Source organism: Biomphalaria glabrata, chromosome 8 (genome assembly GCF_947242115.1).
Source record: "Biomphalaria glabrata chromosome 8, xgBioGlab47.1, whole genome shotgun sequence".
NCBI lineage: Eukaryota > Metazoa > Mollusca > Gastropoda > Planorbidae > Biomphalaria > Biomphalaria glabrata.
In genome coordinates, this window is record NC_074718.1 from 1570391 (window position 1) to 1593763 (window position 23373).

Consider the following 23373-nt stretch of genomic DNA (forward strand, 5'->3'; position numbering starts at 1 on the left):
TTTTAAAATGCCCTGCACAATTCAAATCGTGTGCAATTTTTTTTTTCTAACCCTCATCTAAAGCATTGGATAATAATGGAAATAGTTTTCATTTTTAACATTAAAGTGAAATTGTTAGTGAAAGTGAAATTAGAAGTTGAAACCTTCCTCATCACTAAATATTCACACTCTTCTCCAGTGGATGATGACCATATTTCTCTTTCACCATCAATTAGTTACACATTATTTTGAAACAAAAAGTACTATGACTAATCAAACCTTTCAATTCACTTATAAAAACCAAGTATTACACATTTCATGGGCTATAACTGCTATAGAAATTAATTTTGACAAACTTTGCTGAGACTCCTGACATTCTCTGACCTCTACTCTCCAAGAATGAACTAAGACTAGATGAAGTTATGTTGTAGCAGTATTCAGAACAAAGAGCACATTTAATATTTACCCATTCGTCGTCCTGGACACCTTCAGTCAAGTCTTGTGGAAGCGGTGCACTGGACATTTCCAGCTTGCCCACCATGGCACTCAACAACTACATGAGAAACAAAGAGCATTAGGATTTCAATACTCATGTCATTGTTACATAAACAACACTTGCATGTTTCATCTTTTCCATCATCTATAAGTCCAGAGCTATTGTATTGTTTCATAGGCAAGAAATTGTTTCAAATATTCATGAAATAATTAAGAGCATTTCATTTTTCATACAAATCAAACAAAAACATGAAATGAAACAACTATTTGACTAGAATATGAAATGAAACAACTATTTGACTAGAATATGAAGTGAAACAACTCTTTGACTAGAATATGAAGTGAAACAACTCCTTGACTAAAACATGAAATGAAACAACTATTTGACTAGAATATGAAATGAAACAACTATTTGATAAAACATGAAGTGAAACAACTATTTGACTAAAACATGAAGTGAAACAACTATTTGACTAGAATATGAAATGAAACAACTATTTGACTAAAACATGAAATGAAACAACTATTTGACTAGAACATGAAATGTAACAACTATTTAACTAAAACATGAAATGTAACAACTATTTGAATAGAATATGAAATGAAACAACTATTTGACTAAAGTATGAAATGAAACAACTATTTGACTAGAATATGAAATGAAACAAGTATTTGACTAGAATATGAAATGAAACAACTATTTGACTAGAATATGAAATGAAAAACTATTTGACTAGAACATGGAATGAAACAACTATTTGAATAGAATATGAAATGAAACAACTATTTGACTAAAGTATGAAATGAAACAACTATTTGACTAGAATATGAAATGAAACAAGTATTTGACTAGAATATGACATTAAACAAGTATTTGACTAGAATATGAAATGAAACAACTAATTGACTAGAATATGAAATGAGAAACTATTTGACTAGAACATGGAATGAAACAACTATTTGACTAGAATATGAAATGAAACAACTATTTGACTAAAACATGAAGTGAAACAACTATTTGACTAAAACATGAAATGAAACAACTATTTGACTAGAATATGAAATGAAACAACTATTTAACTAAAACATGAAATGAAACAACTATTTGACTAGAATATGAAATGAAACAACTCCTTGACTAAAACATGAAATGAAACAACTATTTGACTAGAATATGAAATGAAACAACTATTTGACTAGAACATGAAGTGAAACAACTATTTGACTAGAATATGAAATGAAACAACTATTTGACTAAAACATGAAGTGAAACAACTATTTGACTAAAACATGAAATGAAACAACTATTTGACTAGAATATGAAATGAAACAACTATTTGACTAAAACATGAAATGAAACAACTATTTGACTAGAATATGAAATGAAACAACTCCTTGACTAAAACATGAAATGAAACAACTATTTGACTAGAATATGAAATGAAACAACTATTTGATAAAACATGAAGTGAAACAACTATTTGACTAAAACATGAAGTGAAACAACTATTTGACTAGAATATGAAATGAAACAACTCCTTGACTAAAACATGAAATGAAACAACCATTTGACTAGAATATGAAATGAAACAACTATTTGACTAAAACAAGAAGTGAAACAACTATTTGACTAAAACATGAAGTGAAACAACTATTTGACTAGAATATGAAATGAAACAACTCCTTGACTAAAACATGAAATGAAACAACTATTTGACTAGAATATGAAATGAAACAACTCCTTGACTAAAACATGAAATGAAACAACTATTTGACTAGAATATGAAATGAAACAACTATTTGACTAAAACATGAAATGAAACAACTATTTGACTAGAATATGAAATGAAACAACTCCTTGACTAAAACATGAAATGAAACAACTAGAACATGAAGTGAAACAACTATTTGACTAGAATATGAAATGAAACAAATCCTTGACTAAAACATGAAATGAAACAACTATTTGACTAGAATATGAAATGAAACAACTCCTTGACTAAAACATGAAATGAAACAACTATTTGACTAGAATATGAAATGAAACAACTCCTTGACTAAAACATGAAATGAAACAACTATTTGACTAGAATATGAAATGAAACAACTATTTGACTAAAACATGAAATGAAACAACTATTTGACTAGAATATGAAATGAAACAACTATTTGACTAAAACATGAAGTGAAACAACTATTTGACTAGAATATGAAATGAAACAACTCCTTGACTAAAACATGAAATGAAACAACTAGAACATGAAGTGAAACAACTATTTGACTAGAATATGAAATGAAACAACTATTTGACTAAAACATGAAGTGAAACAACTATTTGACTAGAATATGAAATGAAACAACTCCTTGACTAAAACATGAAATGAAACAACTATTTGACTAGAACATGAAGTGAAACAACTATTTGACTAGAATATGAAATGAAACAACTATTTGACTAAAACATGAAATGAAACAACTATTTGACTAGAACATGAAGTGAAACAACTATTTGACTAGAATATGAAATGAAACAACTATTTGACTAAAACATGAAATGAAACAACTATTTGACTAGAATATGAAATGAAACGAGTATTTGACTAGAATATGAAATGAAACAACTATTTGACTAAAGTATGAAATCAAACAACTATTTGACTAGAATATGAAATGAAACAAGTATTTGACTAGAATATGAAATGAAACATCTATTTGACTAGAATATGAAATGAAACAACTATTTGACTAGAATATGAAGTGAAACAACTATTTGACTAGAATATGACATTAAACAAGTATTTGACTAGAATATGAAATGAAACAACTAATTGACTAGAATATGAAATTAAAAACTATTTGACTAGAACATGGAATGAAACAACTATTTGACTAGAATATGAAATGAAAAACTATTTGACTAGAACATGGAATGAAACAACTATTTGAATAGAATATGAAATGAAACAACTATTTGACTAAAGTATGAAATGAAACAACTATTTGACTAGAATATGAAATGAAACAAGTATTTGACTAGAATATGACATTAAACAAGTATTTGACTAGAATATGAAATGAAACAACTAATTGACTAGAATATGAAATGAGAAACTATTTGACTAGAACATGGAATGAAACAACTATTTGACTAGAATATGAAATGAAACAACTATTTGACTAAAACATGAAGTGAAACAACTATTTGACTAAAACATGAAATGAAACAACTATTTGACTAGAATATGAAATGAAACAACTATTTAACTAAAACATGAAATGAAACAACTATTTGACTAGAATATGAAATGAAACAACTCCTTGACTAAAACATGAAATGAAACAACTATTTGACTAGAATATGAAATGAAACAACTATTTGACTAGAACATGAAGTGAAACAACTATTTGACTAGAATATGAAATGAAACAACTATTTGACTAAAACATGAAGTGAAACAACTATTTGACTAAAACATGAAATGAAACAACTATTTGACTAGAATATGAAATGAAACAACTATTTGACTAAAACATGAAATGAAACAACTATTTGACTAGAATATGAAATGAAACAACTCCTTGACTAAAACATGAAATGAAACAACTATTTGACTAGAATATGAAATGAAACAACTATTTGATAAAACATGAAGTGAAACAACTATTTGACTAAAACATGAAGTGAAACAACTATTTGACTAGAATATGAAATGAAACAACTCCTTGACTAAAACATGAAATGAAACAACCATTTGACTAGAATATGAAATGAAACAACTATTTGACTAAAACAAGAAGTGAAACAACTATTTGACTAAAACATGAAGTGAAACAACTATTTGACTAGAATATGAAATGAAACAACTCCTTGACTAAAACATGAAATGAAACAACTATTTGACTAGAATATGAAATGAAACAACTCCTTGACTAAAACATGAAATGAAACAACTATTTGACTAGAATATGAAATGAAACAACTATTTGACTAAAACATGAAATGAAACAACTATTTGACTAGAATATGAAATGAAACAACTCCTTGACTAAAACATGAAATGAAACAACTAGAACATGAAGTGAAACAACTATTTGACTAGAATATGAAATGAAACAAATCCTTGACTAAAACATGAAATGAAACAACTATTTGACTAGAATATGAAATGAAACAACTCCTTGACTAAAACATGAAATGAAACAACTATTTGACTAGAATATGAAATGAAACAACTCCTTGACTAAAACATGAAATGAAACAACTATTTGACTAGAATATGAAATGAAACAACTATTTGACTAAAACATGAAATGAAACAACTATTTGACTAGAATATGAAATGAAACAACTATTTGACTAAAACATGAAGTGAAACAACTATTTGACTAGAATATGAAATGAAACAACTCCTTGACTAAAACATGAAATGAAACAACTAGAACATGAAGTGAAACAACTATTTGACTAGAATATGAAATGAAACAACTATTTGACTAAAACATGAAGTGAAACAACTATTTGACTAGAATATGAAATGAAACAACTCCTTGACTAAAACATGAAATGAAACAACTATTTGACTAGAACATGAAGTGAAACAACTATTTGACTAGAATATGAAATGAAACAACTATTTGACTAAAACATGAAATGAAACAACTATTTGACTAGAACATGAAGTGAAACAACTATTTGACTAGAATATGAAATGAAACAACTATTTGACTAAAACATGAAATGAAACAACTATTTGACTAGAATATGAAATGAAACGAGTATTTGACTAGAATATGAAATGAAACAACTATTTGACTAAAGTATGAAATCAAACAACTATTTGACTAGAATATGAAATGAAACAAGTATTTGACTAGAATATGAAATGAAACATCTATTTGACTAGAATATGAAATGAAACAACTATTTGACTAGAATATGAAGTGAAACAACTATTTGACTAGAATATGACATTAAACAAGTATTTGACTAGAATATGAAATGAAACAACTAATTGACTAGAATATGAAATTAAAAACTATTTGACTAGAACATGGAATGAAACAACTATTTGACTAAAACATGAAGTGAAACAACTATTTGACTAGAATATGAAGTGAAACAACTATTTGACTAGAATATGAAATGAAACAACTCTTTGACTAGAACATGAAGTGAAACAACTATTTGACTAGAATATGAAATGAAACAACTATTTGACTAGAACATGAAATGTAATAACTATTTGACTAAAACATGAAGTGAAACAACTATTTGACTAAAACATGAAGTGAAACAACTATTTGACTAGAATATGAAATGAAACAACTCTTTGACAAGAACATGAAGTGAAACAACTATTTGACTAGAACATGAAATGAAACAACTCTTTGACTAGAACATGAAGTGAAACAACTCTTTGACTAGAACATGAAGTGAAACAACTATTTGACTAGAATATGAAATGAAACAACTATTTGACTAGAACATGAAGTGAAACAACTCTTTGACTAGAACATGAAATGAAACAACTCTTTGACTAGAACATGAAGTGAAACAACTATTTGACTAGAACATGAAGTGAAACAACTATTTGACTAGAACATGTATCCTTACTTTAAAACTCCTTAGCTTAAGGAAACATAACTAGAGTAAGACCATTGGTTAAATCACTACATTTAGAGACACTTAAAAACATTATATTTAAAAAGTAATGTAAAAAAAAAAACAACTTAATAAAAAATTGAACTTAAAAATACAAGAAAAATAAACATGAAAAAGAAAATACTCAGAAAAATAAATACACTTTTCTTTTTCTAATATCTTCAGTGTATGAACTTCTTTCACCAATTATATATTAACTAAAACCCTTTATACGTCTGCACATCACAAGAGAAGCCCTTGCCTGGAACCCCCAAGGAAAGAGGAAGAGGGTGCAGGATTACATTGCACTAATTCCAATATTTCGAAGCTGATGGGCACAACATGGGAACAGTTGTAGAGACTTGTCCAAAACCAAAAGGCCTGGAGGAAGCTGGTTGGTGGCCTAGGCCCCAAAAAGGACCATAAGCTAAGGGCAGAGATGAGATGAGGATCTCTTATTTAAGAGATTAGTCCTTTTAAAACCAGCTCTAATCTCTTATTTTCTATTTGGGTTCCTTAACTTATTTTAATGAGGAACTCGTTTAAAATGAGTAACTTTCTTTATTTTAAAATCTCTTCAACAAGTTCTAATATATTGTTACGAATCTCACTATCCAGGCTCTCTGCAAACTGCACCATACACCACCAACTTTAAGAACTTGACAACTCCGGGCTCCAAAGTAACGTTATAGTTTAATGTCAATAAATAACAGCCAATACTGTACTATTGGCAACACGTACACTGTACAAATATCTCTCCAATAACACCGTTCCGCCGTATCAACTCTTGCACTGGCCTCTCCGTCTCGTTCCGGGCTTGCACTGGGTTCAACAGTTCAGGACTGACTTCACACACTAGGCTCGTTGTGTCGGACTCGATCGCAGATCAAGATCAAGACGCCAGTCGTCTCAACTGTACTTGACAGTACTCCGCACTGAACCGTCGTAATGCTTCGTACAGAACCACACGGTTGAACTGTGCTGTAGTCGACCGGACTGTAGTGAACCGGGCTCCGAACCCCTGCCGTGAGCCTTGCTGTATTGAGCCCCTTTTCTCAACCGTCTTGACTGCGTCGCCTCCGCTCTTATATAGGGTCCCTACTGGCCTTCTCGAACCGGACAGAACGCAGCTCGACGTTTCTAGGTGGTCAGATGACTACAACTCTCGTGACGCTCCTGAGCTCTGTTCACGATGACGATCCTACTCGAACCTTCATGTGGATACCCGTCTCGGCTGACCGTCGTAACTCGTCACGGTTGACCGCTCGTCTAGCGCTGGCCTGGGGCGATTTGCGTCGGCTGACTACACACACACCACTACCCCTCTCTGTGCCACCACCAAGTTTATAACAATATTTACTTTTTTGTCCTTATTTTATTTATGTTGGAAATATTCTGACATTAAGTAATTATCTTTTTATTTGATGTAGTGTTTATAATTTATAAGAGAAGTGTTTCCACTGACCTCTTCTTTCTTTTGTTCATCAGTTTTAAACGTGTCAGGGTTAAAACTTTCAAATTTTTTCATCTTTGGTGCTTCCACAGGAGCATTGCTTACTGCAGAAATAGAATCCATAGAAAATAAAATAAGGTAGATCATACTGAAATAAACTAAAGAATAAAAAAAAAATATTCTAAAAATATCTTGACGATGACTATGAAAATCATTTGTACTGAGAAAAACTTAAGAACCATGAAGGCTAGAGTGAACAGTTCCTTTGCTAATTAAATTCTATTGTTTGGCCAGCACTGAAATCAACTGCAAATAATATTTCCAACAAGTATAGAGCATGCCAAGAAATTTTGAACATTCAAGTAAAAAAAAAATTCATTACAAGTTTACTTATTTTTCGCACAATAATTAGGCTTGTCAGTCTGAAGATTTAAGGAGGATTGCAGTATTTTATATAGCTACACAGTCCTAAATGTCATCTACAAATTTTGCTACATCCTGCGCAGAAATAACCATTGTCTGCTGGTGGTCTGTTTAGATTCTCCTTTCACACACTATTATTAATAAATATAATTAATTAATTTAATTAATAACCACAACACACCATGTAGACAAGTAAGTTGAATGTAAAATGGAACTTACACGCTGTCATGTCTGAAGGTTTCATACTTTTAAGTCTGTGAGGTTTGTCTTTTCCAGCCAACCATTCTTCAGCAGTGAGAGTAGGTTCCCATGATACCCTAGTATCAGGGTAAAGGTCATCTTGGAAAAACTCTGTCTTTTGGTTTGAAGATAAAATAGTTCAATTGTTATATGCCAACTAAGAACTACAGAAATAAAAAATAAAATTGTAGACTTTATGCAGGAAGGAGGATTCTTTATTGGTGTTAAGCTTACATACAATTCACAAAAGCCTTTTTAAATGGAAGAGAAGAGCCTGTTTAACAAATGTTTGTCTTATTTTAAAGAATAAATTTGCACTAAGTTTTTTTGTTTCCTTCATTTTTTTGTTTTCACATTACCCCCATGTAATTTCCCAGGTAACCTACCTCATACTTTTTAAATTACTGATTAAATAAAAAAAACAATTTTCTGGTTTTGTCAAGGAGGTAATCAAATTATGAGGTAATCAAATTATTTGTTGCTTGATAATGAAATAACTTAAGACTGAGGTCTTTCTGCACGATTCAGCATGACAAGCTCGCTCCCCAGAGATCAGTCATAGGACACTTCCACAGCCTTCTTCCCAGCTGGTGCACACAAATTTTAGTTCTTCTAAGAAGGTGCGATGAGGCGCAGTGGTTGAGCAGTAAAGCGCTTGGTTTCCGAACCGTGGGTGAAGACTGGGATTTTTAATTTCGGGATCTTTGGACGCCTCTGAGTCCACTCAGACCTGACATTAGTTGGGAAAAAGTAAAAGCAGCTGGTATTTGTGCTGGCCACATGACACTCTCGTTAACAGGGGCCACAGAAACAGATGACCTTTACATCATCTGCCCTATAGACCACAAGGTCTGAAAGGGGAACTTATGTACTTTTTTTGTTAAAGAATGTGCCATGCCATGTTAGATTGCACTATTTTTGCTTTCCTCTTTTCAGCCTCCATGTTATGGCTGACTTTGGAAAACATGTTTCTTCTTGTCTAAGGATAAGTCCCACAAATCTCATATGACATTCAGTCGACATGTTGTCATAGATTATCATTACTTACATTGCTCAGTTAGGAAGCTTAATAGTCCTACTATTTACTGACCTTGACTCTAGGGACTGTGAAAGAAATGGCCTCGATACTGTTTGTAGTAAGTCTCCAGGCTTTCATTACTTCCACTTTCTGGACGTCACACGTGTATTTAGGTAAATAGCTGACTGCCTGATGGAGCCCCTCCAGCTTGCAGGTAGTGCACTCAAACAAATAAGGTTCTTCTTCCGAGACTTCAAATGTGTAAATTAAACGCTCCCCCTGCAAACAAAATCATTACATTAAAATATCAATTATAATTATAATTGCAAAGTGTTTGAAACCTGTTTGCTTTGTTTTTGTAATGCTGGTGATATAGAAAGATGTATCGAAATAGCATGCTCCAATATCGGCTCGTAGATTTTTGGGGGTTTCACTGCCCAGAGAGATTTTATACAAGAGGTGGGAAGACATCTTTACATTATACTCACTCGACAAGTTAGAAAAATGACGGAAGTGTCTGGATCATAATATGGAATCAAGATGGCTGGAGATACAGCAATATCAACACGTGTTAAAATCTCAAGGTCACTGACTCTATAAAATATCAACTGTTGAAGAGAGTTTCTGTAAACAAAATTAAAAAAAAAAAGATGACAACACTGATATTTCTGGGTTGATAAAAAATTGCTAAATGTGTAGAGCTAAGTTTAAATCAAGTCAATGGTTTAGTTTTCTCTCTAGTTTCTTTGTGATTGAGACAATAATAGGAGTTAACTATAAACTGAAGGCTAGCCATTCTATTATTTGATTTACAATCAAGCTTTACATTGTGTAACTTATCAAAATGACTAATTTATCAAAATGACTACTTTATCAAAATGACTAATTTATCAAAATGACTAACTTATCAACATGACAATTTATCAAAATGACTAACTTATCAAAATGACTAACTTATCAACATGACAATTTATCAAAATGACTAAAATATCAAAATGACTAACTTATCAAATCCAGAGACTACCAGATGTTTATCTTGTAAGACCCACTCCACTCTAGCACCTCTGATGCCTGCAGGCCCAGGACCTTTCTGATAAGATATAAACTTTTATTACAAACTTGAAACATAAAATTTTTTGATGATATGTGGTTCAAGAAATATACAAGAATGTTTAACTTCAAAATATACACAAGAAGGTTTAACTTCAAGAAATATACAAAAAAATTTAAATTTAAAATTTATACAAGAAGGTTTAACTTCAAGAAATGCAAAAAGTAGAAAATTTTGGAATAAAAGAAGAAAAACTTTACCCTGAGTGGTGACAGGCTGCGTCTGGGTTCAAAGATTCTGACCAATCCATCTTTACACACTGTAGCACACTGTCGGCCATCACTGCTCCAGGATAAACAGAACACCTGCAAGGGAAGCATAGAACTTATTGGAACAGCTTAGCACAATTTTTAAGAGGCTGACATTTGATTGTATAGTGTCACAATTGTCAAAATGATTGGAACATTTTTCTGTATCAGATATGAGAGTTTTGTTGTTTGTTTTGTAAAATGTTTGACATGTTTTTGATGTTCCTTCAGATTTATAATTACACCCTAGTCCAAAACTTCCTACAGGACAACTAGGAATGGCAGCAAGCAGGGTTTGAACCCAGGACTTTCGTGACCACCAAACATCAGACCAGAGCGCAGCCATCCTGTGTTTCAGTTTTTTGAGGAGAAATGTCTAGCTGTTATTGTTGCATTATTTCTAAACTTTGAAAACTAGAGATCGTTACTTTTCTAAGACAGAAAAGATTGATTGGGGCGACTTCCCTTACAGCTTGAAAAAGAGTTACATACATAAAAATCTATCAATATATATAGGCCTGTGAATCGATCAATCACGGATAAGAATTTGTTTTCCATTTCCAGTCTAGATATAATATATAAGTCTATGGTCTGACATTTTGGCTTAAACCACTTGGCCACCTAACAGTGGAGCTCTAGTTTGAATCCAAACTCAAACTGAAATCTGTTTGAGCTGAAATGTGTTTGAGCTGAAAAGTGTTTGAGCTGAAATGTGTTTGAGCTGAAAAGTGTTTGGGCTGAAATGTGTTTGAGCTGAAAAGTGTTTGAGCTGAAATGTGTTTGGGCTGAAATGTGTTTGAGCTGAAAAGTGTTTGAGCTGAAATGTGTTTGAGCTGAAAAGTGTTTGGGCTGAAATGTGTTTGAGCTGAAAAGTGTTTGAGCTGAAAAGTGTTTGAGCTGAAAAGTGTTTGAGCTGAAATGTGTTTGAGCTGAAATGTGTTTGAGCTGAAAAGTGTTTGAGCTGAAAAGTGTTTGAGCTGAAATGTGTTTGAGCTGAAATGTGTTTGAGCTGAAATGTGTTGGCTGTGCACCTAAAGGCACCACAAAAAAGCTTCTAGATACACACACACAAAAAAGAGATTGGACCAACCACAGAACACTGAGCATGCTATTAGCATACACAAATGTGCTATATAAAATCAATTTTTTTAAAAATTTATGCACATGGAATAAATAATCATATTCATGACATAGTGTGTTTACATGCCAGATGACAGGAATAAAATAGTTCAGTGTGTTTAAATCTCATGATTAGTGCTGGTTGTATCTGGAGAGTGTCTAGAAGGTTAATTTGTGCATCTGCACTACCAAACTAGGCTCATACTCTATTGATTAGTCTTGACATATGGGATACTATTAATAATGTGGTAATGCATTAGGGTTTATTAAAAGAAATTTCTATAAATCAAATAAGAACATAAAACTAAAAATGTTATGTAACCTTGGTTAGGCCAATGATAGAATATGCATCCTCCGTTTGGGACCCCTCAACTCAAGATAACATTAAGAAACTGGAACAGACACCAAATAGAGCAGTGAGATTCATAACAAATGAATATTCACATTTGACTAGAGTAACACCTTTAGTAAAATCCCTAAATTTAGAAAGCCTTCAGGACAGAAGACTCAAAAGTAAAGTAGCAATTATACATAAAACTCTGAACCATAATCTTAAAATACAAAAACAAAATTTGATAAAATACTCTGAAAGACACAAAGATAAAGGCACATTCCTCGTCCCATATGCTAGGACAAATTTGTACAAATACTCCTTCTTCCCTAGTGCTATTAGAGCATGGAATGGGGTTTCCTGAGCTAGCCAGGAAAACCAGTGACTTGGCAGAATTTAAGTCATTGGTTAATATGCATGACTAAATGCATGACGCGTAGGACGTAATCATCTTCTTTTTTGAAGTAACGTCTGTATTACATAAGGTAATGTAATTGTTAGATAGTGTTAATCAGAACTACTGAAGGCTCTAAAGAAATGCTGCGGTTATTGTGAGACATCTTGGAGTCTATGAAACTCTTGTGTTGTTGAAGACTCGACAGGCTTAGACTTAGTGTGACTACTGAACGTGGGAACCTTGTGTCAGGATTGTTGTGATAAAATAAAGATCTAATATCAAGGAAATCATTTATGTGAGTTTATGGACTCCTTAGCACTTACAGTTGACATCATTTGTCAGTTAGACATTGTGTATGTGGGTGTGTATATGTTATATTTGTGTATGACCATGACCAATCATTATAATAAGCCTAACAGCAGACCTGTGATGTGGCGTGAGTATGGTAAATGTTTGTATGGTATTAGTCTGTATGGTAAATGTGTGTATGGTATATGTATATCTGTATATAGAAGACTCGACAGGCTTAGACTTAGTGTGACTAGTGGGACTTAGTGGGAACTTTGTGTCAGGATTGTTGTAGTGATAAGATAAAGATCTTTGTCTAATATCAAGGAAATCATTTATGTGAGTTTATGGACTCCTTAGCACTTACAGTTGACATCATTTGTCAGTTAGACATTGTGTATGTGGGTGTGTATATGTTATATTTGTGTATGACCATGACCAATCATTATAATAAGCCTAACAGCAGACCTGTGATGTGGCGTGAGTATGGTAAATGTTTGTATGGTATTAGTCTGTATGGTAAATGTGTGTATGGTATATGTATATCTGTATATAGAAGACTCGACAGGCTTAGACTTAGTGTGACTTAGTGGGAACTTTGTGTCAGGATTGTTGTAGTGATAAGATGAAGATCTTTGTCTAATATCAAGGAAATCATTTATGTGACTTTATGGACTCCTTAGCACTTACAGTTGACATCATTTCTCAGTTAGACATTGTGTATGTGGGTGTGTATATGGTATATTTGTGTATGACCATGACCAATCGTTATAATAAGCCTAACAGCAGACCTGTGATGTGGCGACGAGTGATCAGTTGAGACCAAAAGCTCATTGTCATGCCACAGGTCTGCAGTTAGGCCAACTGTAACGATTAGTCACGGTTTGGCATGAGTATGGTAAATGTTTGTATGGTATTAGTCTGTATGGTAAATGTGTGTATGATATATGTATATCTGTATATGGTGGCTTATTTAACTATTTAACTCTACTAAAAGTTTTCTAAATTTTGTTCCTCTAAATAAAATATTACATTATGTCACAATAACATGGTAGATATATTGGAAATGTCATTGAGCCATTACTGTTAAAAATATGACAAGAACAATGTCTCAATGTTGTAGTGACAGACATTTCTTTGGAACAGTAATACAACTGTTCTAATTGTAGACATTTACATTGTAGAACTGGAATAGCTAGCCAACTGTTCTAATAGTAGACATTTACATTGTTGAACTGGAATAGCTAGCCAACTGTTCTAATAGTAGACATTTACATTGTTGAACTGGAATAGCTAGCCAACTGTTCTAATAGTAGACATTTACATTGTTGAACTGGAATGGCTAGCCGTTATAATAGTATACAATTTACATTGTTGAACTGGAATGGCTAGCCGTTATAATAGTATACAATTTACATTGTTAAACTGGAATGGCTAGCCGTTATAATAGTATACAATTTACATTGTTGAACTGGAATGGCTAGCCAACTGTTCTAATAGTAGACATTTACATTGTTGAACTGGAATAGCTAGCCAACTGTTCTAATAGTAGACATTTACATTGTTGAACTGGAATAGCTAGCCAACTGTTCTAATAGTAGACATTTACATTGTTGAACTGGAATGGCTAGCCGTTATAATAGTATACAATTTACATTGTTGAACTGGAATGGCTAGCCGTTATAATAGTATACAATTTACATTGTTGAACTGGAATGGCTAGCCGTTATAATAGTATACAATTTACATTGTTAAACTGGAATGGCTAGCCGTTATAATAGTATACAATTTACATTGTTGAACTGGAATGGCTAGCCAACTGTTATAATAGTATACAATTTACATTGTTGAACTGGAATAGCTAGCCAACTGTTATAATAGTAGACATTTACATTGTTGAACTGGAATGGCTAGCCGTTATAATAGTATACAATTTACATTGTTGAACTGGAATGGCTAGCCGTTATAATAGTATACAATTTACATTGTTGAACTGGAATGGCTAGCCGTTATAATAGTATACAATTTACATTGTTAAACTGGAATGGCTAGCCGTTATAATAGTATACAATTTACATTGTTGAACTGGAATGGCTAGCCAACTGTTATAATAGTATACAATTTACATTGTTGAACTGGAATAGCTAGCCAACTGTTATAATAGTATACAATTTACATTGTTGAACTGGAATAGCTAGCCAACTGTTATAATAGTAGACATTTACATTGTTGAACTGGAATGGCTAGCCGTTATAATAGTATACAATTTACATTGCAGAACTGGAATGGCTAGCCAACTGTTATAATAGTATACAATTTACATTGCAGAACTGGAATAGCTAGCCAACTGTTATAATAGTAGACAATTTACATTGTTGAACTGGAATAGCTAGCCGTTATAATAGTATACAATTTACATTGTTAAACTGGAATTGCTAGCGGTTATAATAGTAGACAATTTACATTGTAGAACTGGAATAGCTAAAGCCCAATGCTGTAGAGGATATTCATGGGCTCTTTTATGGCACACTATTTTAGTCCTACACAGTTGCAACAATGACCTATATATCTGATTCAAACATTCATAGCTACCTGGTCATCATGCCCTTCCAGCCTGAGGACCTCCTTCTGTTGCTTCAAGTCCCACAACCTCACAGTCATGTCATAGGAGGCGGTCACGATCAAGTTGGAGGCATGCGGGTGAAAGCGCACAAAATAGATTTTCTCCATGTGACCTGGTCAACCCAAAGAAAAACAGTTATAGCTATGAAATGTTAGCTTAAAAAATACACTATAGAATGCTGAACTCAATAAGCGATGCCCAACACTAAACGCTGGGTACATCAGACTCTTTTATAACACACTCTAACTGTCCACATGTTACACACAACACAATGATATGAACTTTCTTACCAAGGGGAATATTTCTACATACAATAACAAACGCATACACATAAACACAATGTCAACATGAAATACACAGAGAACAATTTTAGTAAGTAGTTTAACATCAGAAGTTGATTTAATAAATAGTTCAACATCAGAAGTTGATTTAATAAGTAGTTCAACATCAGAAGTTGATTTAATAAGTAGTTCAACATCAGAAGTTGATTTAATAAGTAGTTCAACATCAGAAGTTGATTTAATAAGTAGTTCAACATCAGAAGTTGATTTAATAAGTAGTTCAACATCAGAAGTTGATTTAATAAATAGTTCAACATCAGAAGTTGATTTAATAAGTAATTCAACATCAGAAGTTGATCTAATAAGTAGTTCAACATCAGAAGTTGATTTAATAAGTAGTTCAACATCAGAAGTTGATTTAATAAGTAGTTCAACATCAGAAGTTGATTTAATAAGTAGTTCAACATCAGAAGTTGATTTAATAAGTAGTTCAACATCAGAAGTTGATTTAATAAGTAGTTCAACATCAGAAGTTGATTTAATAAGTAGTTCAACATCAGAAGTTGATTTAATAAGTAGTTCAACATCAGAAGTTGATTTAATAAGTAGTTCAACATCAGAAGTTGATTTAATAAGCAGTTCAACATCAGAAGTTGATTTAATAAGTAGTTCAACATCAGAAGTTGATTTAATAAATAGTTCAACATCAGAAGTTGATTTAATAAATAGTTCAACATCAGAAGTTGATTTAATAAATAGTTCAACATCAGAAGTTGATTTAATAAGTAGTTCAAGATCAGAAGTTGATTTAATAAGTAGTTCAACATCAGAAGTTGATTTAATAAGTAGTTCAACATCAGAAATTGATTTTATAAGTAGTTGAACATTAGAAGTTGATTTAATAAGTAGTTCAACATCAGAAGTTGATTTAATAAGTAGTTCAACATCAGAAGTTGATTTAATAAGTAGTTCAACATCAGAAGTTGATTTAATAAGTAGTTCAACATCAGAAGTTGATTTAATAAGCAGTTCAAGATCAGAAGTTGATTTAATAAGCAGTTCAAGATCAGAAGTTGATTTAATAAATAGTTCAACATCAGAAGTTGATTTAATAAATAGTTCAACATCAGAAGTTGATTTAATAAGTAATTCAACATCAGAAGTTGATCTAATAAGTAGTTCAACATCAGAAGTTGATTTAATAAATAGTTCAACATCAGAAGTTGATCTAATAAGTAGTTCAACATCAGAAATTGATTTTATAAGTAGTTGAACATTAGAAGTTGATTTAATAAGTAGTTCAACATCAGAAGTTGATTTAATAAGTAGTTCAACATCAGAAGTTGATTTAATAAGTAGTTCAAGATCAGAAGTTGATTTAATAAGTAGTTCAACATCAGAAGTTGATTTAATAAGCAGTTCAAGATCAGAAGTTGATTTAATAAGCAGTTCAAGATCAGAAGTTGATTTAATAAATAGTTCAACATCAGAAGTTGATTTAATAAATAGTTCAACATCAGAAGTTGATTTAATAAGTAATTCAACATCAGAAGTTGATCTAATAAGTAGTTCAACATCAGAAGTTGATTTAATAAATAGTTCAACATCAGAAGTTGATTTAATAAGTAGTTCAACATCAGAAGTTGATTTAATAAGTAATTCAACATCAGAAGTTGATCTAATAAGTAGTTCAACATCAGAAGTTGATTTAATAAATAGTTCAACATCAGAAGTTGATTTAATAAGTAGTTCAAGATCAGAAGTTGATTTAATAAGTAGTTCAACATCAGAAGTTGATTTAATAAGCAGTTCAAGATCAGAAGTTGATTTAATAAATAGTTCAACATCAGAAGTTGATTTAATAAGCAGTTCAAGATCAGAAGTTGATTTAATAAGTAGTTCAACATCAGAAGTTGATTTAATAAGCAGTTCAACATCAGAAGTTGATTTAATAAATAGTTCAACATCAGAAGTTGATTTAATAAGCAGTTCAACATCAGAAGTTGATTTAATAAGTAGTTCAACATCAGAAGTTGATTTAATAAATAGTTCAACATCAGAAGTTGATTTAATAAGTAGTTCAACATCAGAAGTTGATTTAATAAGTAGTTCAACATCAGAAGTTGATTTAATAAGTAGTTTAACATCAGAAGTTGATTTAATAAGCAGTTCAACATCAGAAGTGGATTTAATAAATAGTTCAACATCAGAAGTTGATTTAATAAGTAGTTCAACATCAGAAGTTGATTTAATAAGTAGTTGAACATTAGAGGTTGATCAAAGTTCTACTCTTCAATATACCTTTTAAACTGATATCTGGTTGTTCTAGATTCTGTGTTATACCTCCATCAGGAATTGTCCACACATTGATTTTAGCATTATCAGTCACTGGGGAAAAAAAAGAAAAACAATATTGAAAAAAAGATAAGATTCTCTTTGTACATCTACAATTTTAAATATTACAAGATAAGATAATTACAATCTTTTAAAAAAAAAACAACCTTTTTTCAATAAAGAATTAAAAGTCATTTATTAGATGATTGAATGTCATTCATTAACCTACTACTGTTCATCATCAGTTAACTAATAAAATTCCTTTAAGTTGACTTCATTAATAATACAACCAGATTTACCAACTACAAGTCTGCTGTCATCAAAAGGATCCCAGGCAAAGTCTGCCACTTTACTTCCATTCTGAATAACTGGAACTCCAGTATCTGGTAGTCTGGTAGCTTTAGAAAACTGTAAAAGATACAGAAAGCACAGACTATTTTAGTTTAACAAAGATGTCACTCTAAAACAACCTTATAGCAAAATGGACAACTGTTTGTGTAAATCAAAGCCTATTGCTGCTGCAGCATTTTGAACCAGACTGCTGTGACTGTTTAACAAAGTTGACATGTTACATATAATTAGATATATAGAGGCAGCAATAAATACAAGATTTTTGATGAGAGAAAATGGGGACAAAAATACTGAGATAATGAACTGTCCTGACCAGGGCACAAACAACAGGCCCTCTGACTTGACAGCGTTGCCTAGCAGTAACACAGAAGAAGGCTAACAGACCACTTGACCATCAAAATTTCCTGAAATGAATATTTTGTTTCAAAAGGCAGACTGCTATCACAGATCAAGACAGACTGCTATAACAGGATATCAAGACAGACTGCTATAACAGGATATCAAGGCAGACTTATCACAATATATCAAGAAGATTGTGCTTGTTAAAAGGAAAGTTCAATCAATCTATCTCAAAATGTCAATTAAAAAATCCCTGACAGAGATTTTAAAATTATAGTTGAGCTGATTTTTATTCCTAATACAGACAGTAGAGGTAGCAGTCAAACCTCTCTGAGATAAACTTATACCCATGATTGTAATGTGATCCAGTGTGTAGTAAGCATAAAATAAAATATCTTAGCATTTTGAGACATGCTTTACATCCCTACCACCTGCAAATGTTTAAGCACAAATGAGACAGAAAGTCAAGGTCACTACGTAGATTATTTTGTATTAAATATGAATTAGACCTACTTCAAAAACATGCAAACAGCCACCAAAACTGTCTGTTGGGACAACACATCGAGTAACATTAGCAGCAAACATGTCACTTTCTCCTGGCATTGTCTTACAGACATTTCTAACGTTGGTGTAGAAACAGCTTGGGTGAAGCAGCTGACCTTGAATGTGTCGAACTTTGGACTGGCGTACAGCTGATTGTAAAAAAAAATAAATTTAAATAAGATCATGTCGCTAGAAGATGAGGCTAAAACTATGAGAATATAAACAATAAATGTTAAATGAGTCTAAAAACAATGAATGTTAAATGAGTCTAAAAACAATGAATGTTAAATGTGTCTAAAAACAAGAGCTTGTATAAAATGTAGGTGTATGTTATTTCATTATATTTAATATTTATCTTGCAAAAAAAAAACAATTTTTTGAATATTTGAAATGTTATCACTTAAAAAAAAACAACAGTAAGGCTAAAAAAATAAATATATACACATACCACATCACGAAACATTAAAAAGAAATCTCTACAAGATAAATAAACTTATTTTTTATTAAATTTTTTGTATTTTTGGAAGTCATTAGTCAATCAAAATAGTTGAAAGTAAAAATGTTATGGTAAGAGCCTTGGAACTAAATGAAAGTGTTACCTGTAAAGGCTTTGACTGGTTTAGGAGTTAACAGAGGCTTTTCTACAACTTCAGGTTTGGGCTTGACTTTGGACACATTGTTAGGTGTGACTTCAATATGGTCTTTGGATTTCTCAACACTTGCAGTGGTTCTATTCACTACTGTTTCCTGTGACTGGGACTCAGTTTTAACTCCCCCTGACTTTATATCTGGCCATGAGACAGAATCAACCACATCTGGTGCTTTAGATAATTTCTCAACCTGATCTCAAATAAAAGAAAGTGTCTATCATGCATTCAAATTAAAAACTTTTTGGTTTTTCTTTAACTTTTTATGACCAAAATTAACTGAAAAAAAAAAAAGTAAAATAAAATAATTTTTTTGTATGTCAAAAAATCAAACGTCACTTACAGGATTGGATGATTCTTCTTGACGCTCTTCTTTTTTTACTGTAAGTTTCTCTCCCTTTAAAGCTCCAGTTAAAAGCAATCCTCTTCTATTGCGTGTGATGAGCTGCTTGCAAGGCTGTAGACTGACCAACTTTGGCTGAAAAAAATGTGTCATAAAAGATATTTGATAGAATTCTCCATAAAACGTTTTGTTTTCTTTCCCAGATTTCCAAAACCCAAATATTTTTTTTATTTCAATTGACTTTCTTTTCTTATATAGGTGTCACAGTCAAAACAGTGAACTTATTGGAATTTAATATACTTTTGTAAATATAGAGCATGAAAATGTAAATAGTGAACATGATGTAGGTAGGACCAGAAGTAAGGTCATAAAGAAATCGACAGCCTACAGTAGGAGTTGGAGAATGTTAGTTGAACAGTAAGTAGTGCAAGTATGTAGTGCAAGTATGTAGTAGAAAGAAGTTAGTCAGAACAGGTATGTAGTTGAAAGAAGTTAGTCATTACAAATGTGTAGTCAAGAGAAGTACTTGGTTTGAGTTGAAATTATTAGTTGAATTTTAAAAGTTCAAGTTATTAATCTTTTGTGAAGTCAATCAATGAAATTAGTGTGATCTGAAAGTATTTTAACCGAAGTAAGAAGTTATATATGTTCAACAAATAATAGAATCATGCACATTGGATTGATATCATGGAAATAAACCACATATTTTGTTACATCCTATGAGAAGTCCTTTGTATTTACATTTTTGAAAGTAGTTCCTGCCATTGCTGTGTAATACTACTGTGGATGAAAAGCATATAAGCAATATGCCTTCAAGTTTCCTACAAGCAATATGCCTTCAAGTTTCCTACAAGTTTCCTACAAGCAATATGCCTACAAGTTTCCTACAAGCAATATGCCTACAAGTTTCCTACAAGCAATATGCCTTCAAGTTTCCTACAAGCAATATGCCTTCAAGTTTCCTACAAGCAATATGCCTACAAGTTTCCTACAAGCAATATGCCTACAAGTATCCTACAAAACTAATGTAAATGATTGGATGTATCATCCTCTTGTTGACAACTAGCAAATCTTAATAACAGATGGATAGTTAACACATGCAAACAAAGACAGTTTATAGACAGAGTAGATCTTCTGGGTGGGAAATCTGGTATGTAAGGCATCTGAATATCTAAGTCAATCTGTTTTTGATGAGCAGGAAGGTTCAAGTTCTTCAAAGAAACGCTTTAAGAACCAGCTGCAGAACTCTTTAAAAAACATAGCGTATACATTTACAACTACTCCATGAAAGGTGCAGATGTTGAAATCCAAAAAAAAAAAAAAAGAGAAAAGAACTGGGTCTTCCACCCTCTAAAATTCTGCAACCTTTTTTTTTTTTTATCTAACACACTATATGATTTTCTAAGCCTAATATAAAATGTTTAAGTACCTGGCCAGTTTGACCATTCAGCCATTGCTCAGAAGTTAGAGAAGGTTCACTACTCTGTGTATCAGGATACAGGTCTGAGTGGAACTCTCTATAAGACTGAAACAAAATAAACTTTACTGTTTGTACAAGTGTATAATAATTTTTTTTTTCAATGTTAGTAACAGTTGTCTGCAGCCCAAAAAAAAATATTCTTTGCTATTATGATAAAATGAAATGTTTCTGTCAGCTCTAATAAGCTAAAACTAATTTTTTTCTACTAATGTCTATGGACAAAAAAACATATTACATTTGACTATTAACATAATCGGCCAAAATTTAAAATGTTGTTATTTTCTGTTTTTAAGACTTACCTTTCTAGGAACAATGTAAGATGCTGGGATAATAGAGTTGCGGCACAAAACTAAAAGTCTGTTGACTTCAGCCTCCATTAAGTTCATGGCTCGTTTCGGAACAAGTGCAGCTCCTTTGATTTGTTCAGTTCGATCGACCCCACCTGAACGATTATTGGGGAAAAAGTTCATTTGATTGTTATAGTAATCAAAATAATTCACTAAATAATTAGCTAAAGACATTTTAAAAGTATACTTTATAATCTACGGGTGAAGCACTGACAACAGATAATATAAACCTCACAAGAAAAAAAAGTCACATTTTTTAAGGAAAAAATTTTTCAGTAATATTCTGTTATAAAAATACTTCAACAAATAATTATTTAAAAAATATTTTGCAAATATATTTGTTTTAATCAAATTTACATATCATCTTATCCAAAATTTAATAGCAAACCTGGAGTTAAATATGGATCTTTATCTGCCAACTCTAAAAAGTTGAGTGAAGTATCTCCCTGAAATATTTCACACAAACAATTTTTAGCCTACAAGAAAATCCTTTATTTAAAAACAAGAACTAAATCCTTTAATACAGTGATGCCCAACCTTATTTGGTCTGCGGGCCATTTTAATTTTCGGCATTCGTGTCGCGGGCCATATTACCAAAAAGAAAAAAAAATACAATGAGCTATTTTTAATAGTTTTATTTGTTGACCTACTTTCATAAATTAATGTGATTCATAAAGTTTATCCAAAACCATCTTCTGAATATCTGGCTGCATAGGTGTTCAAGTCGGAGCACTGAATCTAGATGTTCAGCCGTGAGGCGATTACGTAACATGATTTTCGCCCGTTTCAACATTGAGAAAGTTTGTTCACACAAATAAGTGCTTAAAAACATTGTGATCATCCTTAGCGCTTGTTTTCGATGATTTGGAAACGCTTCCTCAGGTATGATGGAGTAGAAGTCAATGGTTTGCATCACTTGAAATTTGTCAAGCAGGGATGTTTGGCTTTGTAAGTCAATCAATTCCTGTTGTAGATCTGTCGAAGCACTTGACACATCGGCAGCAAACGGATTTTCAAAAAGACGGATTTCATTTTTTGAATTATGAAAATCCACAAATCTTTCACTAAAATTATCTATCAAGAGCCTCAGAAATTGGATCATTCTTTCTTTTGGGAGAGACATATTTAGCTGCTTATCATTTTGTAGAGTGGTACAGGTTGGAAAGTGGACAAGATGTACCTTTTCCGCCTGTTGAATGAAGAGTTTCAATTTTGTTTGGAAAGCACATATGTCTGCATACACATGCGAAATCAATTAGTCTTTCCCTTGTAGTTTGATGTTGAGTTCATTTAGATGTGATATCGCATAAAATAGCCAAATCCCACAACCATGAGGGGTCGT

At 32.0% G+C, this 23373-nt stretch overlaps 1 protein-coding gene across 4 annotated transcripts in view; it reads right to left on the reverse strand.

Moving 5' to 3' along the window:
• Positions 1-23373, reverse strand: part of LOC106065926 (coronin-7-like) — a 41108-nt gene that overhangs the window by 7539 nt on the left and 10196 nt on the right. For all 4 annotated transcript variants that reach the window (XM_056037716.1, XM_056037717.1, XM_056037718.1 and 1 more), the window contains exons 11-26: positions 22420-22477; positions 21984-22126; positions 21634-21729; positions 20205-20339; positions 19814-20054; positions 19185-19363; positions 18281-18389; positions 17949-18035; positions 15336-15478; positions 10561-10665; positions 10254-10339; positions 9738-9873; positions 9322-9528; positions 8211-8346; positions 7581-7672; positions 446-532 (exon numbers count right to left, since the gene is read on the reverse strand). In XM_056037716.1, coding sequence (XP_055893691.1) covers positions 446-532; positions 7581-7672; positions 8211-8346; positions 9322-9528; positions 9738-9873; positions 10254-10339; positions 10561-10665; positions 15336-15478; positions 17949-18035; positions 18281-18389; positions 19185-19363; positions 19814-20054; positions 20205-20339; positions 21634-21729; positions 21984-22126; positions 22420-22477 — 2040 coding nt within the window. The remainder of the gene's footprint in view (positions 1-445; positions 533-7580; positions 7673-8210; positions 8347-9321; positions 9529-9737; positions 9874-10253; positions 10340-10560; positions 10666-15335; positions 15479-17948; positions 18036-18280; positions 18390-19184; positions 19364-19813; positions 20055-20204; positions 20340-21633; positions 21730-21983; positions 22127-22419; positions 22478-23373) is intronic.